Source organism: Rhagoletis zephyria, unplaced genomic scaffold, assembly GCF_001687245.7.
Source record: "Rhagoletis zephyria isolate East Lansing unplaced genomic scaffold, Rhagoletis_zephyria_1.1 Rzeph_scaffold_10765, whole genome shotgun sequence".
Lineage (NCBI taxonomy): Eukaryota > Metazoa > Arthropoda > Insecta > Diptera > Tephritidae > Rhagoletis > Rhagoletis zephyria.
Window position 1 is genome coordinate 10,998 of NW_016167842.1, and position 5,664 is coordinate 16,661.

At 35.0% G+C, this 5,664-nt stretch overlaps 1 protein-coding gene across 1 annotated transcript; it reads right to left on the reverse strand.

The window, feature by feature from the left end:
* Positions 1-2,550: 2,550 nt before the first annotated feature.
* LOC108376636 (zinc finger protein 107-like) lies at positions 2,551-5,299 on the reverse strand. The gene is given in 8 exon segments (XM_017632862.1): positions 2,551-3,567; positions 3,628-3,719; positions 3,722-3,773; positions 3,835-3,863; positions 3,866-4,504; positions 4,615-4,819; positions 4,880-5,014; positions 5,082-5,299. Coding segments are annotated over 8 exon segments (2,310 nt in total). The 5' UTR covers positions 5,232-5,299; the 3' UTR covers positions 2,551-2,559.
* Positions 5,300-5,664: the final 365 nt, after the last annotated feature.

A 5,664-nucleotide genomic window follows, 5' to 3' on the forward strand; every position in this document is an offset into this window, starting at 1 on the left:
CAATTATTTTCAACGTTTTGCTTTTATGTGACAAGCACAATAACCATACCGAGTTCGATACAAATTGGTAGAACGGTTACCGAGATACATATATGTGATCATAAGTGGGCGGTTTCACGCCCATTTTTCAAAATTTTATCATAAACGTATTTCTTGGTAAAGAATCAATTTTGAATAAATTAGCTTTAATATTTACTGATTTATCGAAGATTTTGTATTTCTCTAAATTACCGTTATATGGGATGTGAGCGTGGTTATGTACAGTATCGATACGTTGCTTGAATTCAATATCATTTACTAAATTTGTTATAACTTTTCTATTTTCAAATCGATTTGCAAAAGATTTGGATCTATATACTTTCAAATTAAATAAGCTTATATAGCATAAAAATAAGAAAAAAAGGTTTGCAGCTTTTAGGTGTAATTCACAGTAGAATATCGATGCGACTTAAAACTGTGTCCGATTTCACCCATAAATTTGCAGATAACTCTTAAACTGATAATTTGATTGCAAAACATTGTATAGCAAGTTCTCTCAATTTGAAAAAAAAACGATAATTTCGCAAATTCTTAAAACCTAATATACGTTTTTATTTTTGACCTCAAATTCAGATTCTGAGTTATTTTACATAGCAAATGACTATAAAATTCACGATTTTCAACTTTTGTTAAAATTTTTTTTCCTTGAATGCATATGGTTTTCTAAATTTTCAAATGCAACGCGCAAGGTCTGCGAGTTATCATATTCGAATAAAATTTTGCACAGCTTATTTTTAGACAAAAAGACATATTTTTCCGCCCGGCAAAACAATTTTTATACCTTTCATGAGCATGAAATGGTATTATAACTTTGGTCCGATGTTTGTAAGTACCAGAATAAGAAGAGATAGACCCATTAAAATGTATACTTAAATGATCAGAACGGCGAGCTGAGTCGATTTAGCCATGTCCGTCTGTCCGTCTGTCTGTCTGTCTGTCTGTCCGTCTGTTTGTATACAATCTAGTCTCTCAGTTTTCGAGATATCCGGATCAAATTTGGTAGGTGGGTGTATTTTTATAATGTATTAATCATTTGTCGGAACCGGAAGAATCGGACCACTATAACATATAGCTCCCATACAACTGATTGTTCAGATATGAGATTTTTCGTTATAACTTCTCCATTTATGCAGCTAGGAACATGAAATTTTGCAATACTTCCACCCATTATGAACAAAAAACTTAGAGTGAAAATTACAAAGATCGGGTCACTATAACATATAGCTCTTATACAACGGATAGTTCAGATATAAGATTTTTCATTATAACTCCTCCATTTAAGTAGCTAGACACATGAAATTTTGCAATACTTCCACCCATTATGAACAAAAAACTTAGAGTGAAAATTACAAAGATCGGGTCACTATAACATATAGCTCTCATACAACTGATTGTTCAGATATGAGATTTTTTGCCATAACTTCTTAATTTATGCAGCTAGGAACACCAAAATTCGCACCGTTTCCACTCATTATTAACAGAAAACTTAGAGTGAAAATTACAATGATCGGGTCACTATAACATATACCTCTCATACAACTGATTGTTCAGATATAAGATTTTTCGTTATAACTCCTCCATTTAAGTAGCTAGACACATGAAATTTTGCACTGTTGTCACTTATTATCAAAAGAATACTTTCAGTGAAAATGGCGAAGATCGAGTCACTACAACCTATATCCACCATACAACTGATTGTTCAGATATGAGATTTTTTGCCATAACTTCTTCATTTATGCAGCNCGCACCGTTTCCACTCATTATTAACAGAATACTTATAGTAAAAATAACAAAGATCGGGTCACTTTTACAAATAGGTCCCATACAACTGATTGTTCAGATATGCGATTTTTTGTTATAACTACTCCATCTATGCAGCTAGAAACATGAAATTTCGCACTATTTTCACTCATTATCAACAGAAAGTTTACAGTAAAATTAACAAAGATCGGGTCACTATAACCTGTTTATTGCCCCCATACAACTGATTGTTCAGATATGGGGTTTTACTGTAAAACTCCTTTATTTGGACAGCTAAAACCGATTAATTTCGTAAGTTATTTTTTAAATAATAATACAAAGTCTACTGAGAAAATCGTCAAAATCTATGCTGTATAATCTTAATCTCTTGTACCACTGATTGTTCAGATACCAGTTTTTGCGATATATGTATCTCCTTTATGTAGGAAGCTAAACCCATTAAATTGTGTTACCGGTTTACGTACCGATCACACAGCAGTGAAAATCACTTAGATTGGTGCTATATAAGGAATATCTTCCATACCTCTGATTGTTTAGCTAGAATTTTTTTTATATGTATCTCCTCTATCTACGTCTGCTGTGAATATATAAATTTTTTCAAATGCAGTAATCTGTTAACGTAAAATTTTCAGATGCTCATGAAAGGTATGGAGCCTTCGGCATAGCCGAAGACAGCGCTGCTCTTACTTGTTTTTTTTAACGAACGGTCTATGATGAAGTAAACTGCTCCAACATAAGAATGCAAGCCAATTCAAAAAATTACACATAAAATGTGGTCATTTTATTATCATTTGGATTTGCTGGATTAGGATAAGAAATACAAACTAGCTTTGGCGAGGATTTTGGAGCCGCAGGGAGGTTTTTAGTTGAGGATGGACAGCTTCTGCTCAGCTTCTGTTGATTTGATTTTTTTAATTCTGGGTTTAGCGCAACGAAAATGGTATCATCCTCATCAGCTGGATACCCAGCGCTTCTTGGTGAATTAGAGTTTGCTCGTCTAATGGCTTCCAAGCCATCTGGATCAGGATCAGATGCTACGCTATGAGTCGGTGAGATACTCACAACAGGAAATGACTTTACTTTATCTCGCTGAAATTCGTGTAATAAATTCAAGCTCTTATATTGCTTACTGACATTTTGTAACTCTTCTGTAGCTGTTTTATGTAGCGACTTATGGCGCTTAAAATTTGATGCATCGGCAAATGTGCGCGGACATAGTGAACATTTATATGGTTTTTCACCTGTATGGGTGCGTAGATGCTTTGTCAATGTAGATTTAAGTTTAAACCGCTGTAAACACTGTCCACACCGAAATTTTAATGCCGTGGCGGCAGAATGTTCCTTTTGATTAGATGGCAAGTTACTAAGAACCAATTTCTTCAATTCATCCTTACTTACTACTTGGCTAGGACAAGGTAGTGCAGTAATGGGTGGTAATATTTCAACAGATTTTACCGTTGTAACTTTTGGTCGGAGCAACGATGATGTTGCTGTTGAACTTTGTCCAGAACCGATTGATTGGCCTGAAGAAAAATTAACGACACTTTGTTTCTCTTTTGAGGTTCTCCCTAGCTTATCTTTTTGGGAATTCAATCTTGAGTGCACAGTCCGTTGCGCATGTTTAAGATGCATTTGTTTGTGAAGTTTCCAATGAGAGCTGCTGTTGAATTTAGCGCCACATGTTTCACACTGAAATGGCAATTGACCGGAGTGTAGTCGCATATGCGTAACCATATTGGAACGATGCGCAAACGCCTTTGGGCAGTGCTAAATAGAAACAAAACTGATTAATATTTATATTCCAAAGTTGTACTACACTGAACTTACCTCGCATATGTAGGGTTTATCTCCTGTATGAGTCCGCATATGCAAAGTCAACTCATTTTTATGCACGAATGCTTTAGCGCAAATTTTGCATTAAAGTTTTTAATACCTGTGTGTTTAGCCATATGGTAAGTCAAGTTCGTTGCGTGCTGAAAACATTGAATTATGAGAACATTTATGGTTTGGAAACATACTTTTGCGTGTTTGTACCTTAAAACTAGCAGTACAATGCTGACATTGTATGCCCGTGCTCCTATATGGATCTGCTTATGGTGGCGTAAAACCGAATACCGTGTTTTATAAAGTTTATTACATTTTAAACACTTGAATGCATTACTATTTTGCGGTAGTTTTGATTCATTTTCCTCCGCTTGCTCTACCGCAAAAGCTGAAGAATTGTTGGTATTAGCCTTTTCCTTTGCTTTAGTATTTATATCTGAATCAATAGATGTGATATGTCCTTCATCATTCACAATAATGTTAATAGTTGTTTCCGTTTTCTCACTTGTCAACAGATTTCCTTGAGCATTTTTTTTATTTTTTGTTAGTATGGTTGTTCCTCTGTGGTCGCTAAACCTCTGATGTTGCTTTAATTCAGTAAGAATTACAAAGTCCTTTGAACATTCAGTGCATTTGTAAATAGACTCATTATGTATACGTAAATGTTTTAAAAATGTATGTTGTTTGGTAAATACTTCTTTACAGTATTCACAAATCAGGCGAATTTTTGGTTCGATAGACGTTGAATTGATATCTACATTCGTATCGACCGCAATTATTTCTGCCAAAGAAGCGCCATTTCCGGAACGTAATTCGGCTATTGGATCAATATTAATAAGTGTACCAGCGTCCACATTTGCTGCGTCGTCGCATTGTGATGCTGCCAAAAATTAGGAAAATCGAATTTTTTGTGTCGATGGATATCAAATCAAATTGAATATGATTTATTTTGGAACTAACCAACACCACTAATTGAATATACATATTTACCCGATGCAAATGACAATGAATCTTCTTCTGTGTCAGGGATAGGGATAGGGTCACACGGAAAACGTTTTCTTTGCTTCCTTATGCGCCTGGGGTATTTTCTTGAAGTTTGCGTGTTCTTTGGTGTATATTTTTCGTTCCTCAGTTTTTTACCCGAAGCAATTTCTTCTGGTAATTGGATCTCTATTTCTACTGATATCGTCGATTCGTGTAGATTTTTATATGAATTACTTTCATTTTCTGAGAGTGTTTTGCTGGGATTTCCTACTTCCAAATTCTGATTATATCGCTGGTGCAACTTACGCTGCCCTTCCTCTACCGTAAAAATAAACCTTTCTGTAGATTCAGCAGCCAGTTGGCAGGCCACACATAACCAATTTGGAAACGAGGTGTTATCAGTAAACTAGGTAATTAAATAAAAAAAATATATATATATTAGTTTATTATAAGAGGTATAAAACACCAATTACCTTAATATTTAACAACCGCAGCGTACGCTCCACTAAATTAATAATACTTCGGCTATCATCCCCAAAGATTTGTATACAATTATTCTGTATATCCCCGCATAGGCGGCACAATTTTTCGCCATTAATTATTATATTTTCATTTAACTCCATCTCTAAAAAAAAGCTTTATTTGTTTATTTCACGAGATAAACAGACCTGATTTGGTCGTGACCAGCTGTTAATCGGAATGCAACCGATGTATCGATATTTTTGAAACATCGATAATATCTGTTCAAAATTCGATGTTTGCCATCGATGTTTACAATTTCCAAAAATCGCCAAATTGACGATACATCGATGCCAATTTCAGCGATGTTCCAACATCGAATTTAGGTCGGTGTTATGCAGACAAATTTTTGTTTGCCAAATTAAATGGCGGCTGCTTAGTTTGCTCGGAGGTGGTTATGTCGAGTTTGGCACAGGGTCGCACGTTCATTATGGTTTTCATCATGAACCAAAAATACAAGATCACGTAAGAACGCGACGTTGTATTTGTAACTGGTTTTGAGAAAAAAGTTTGCGAAAGCGGGTTCGTCAGCTGAGC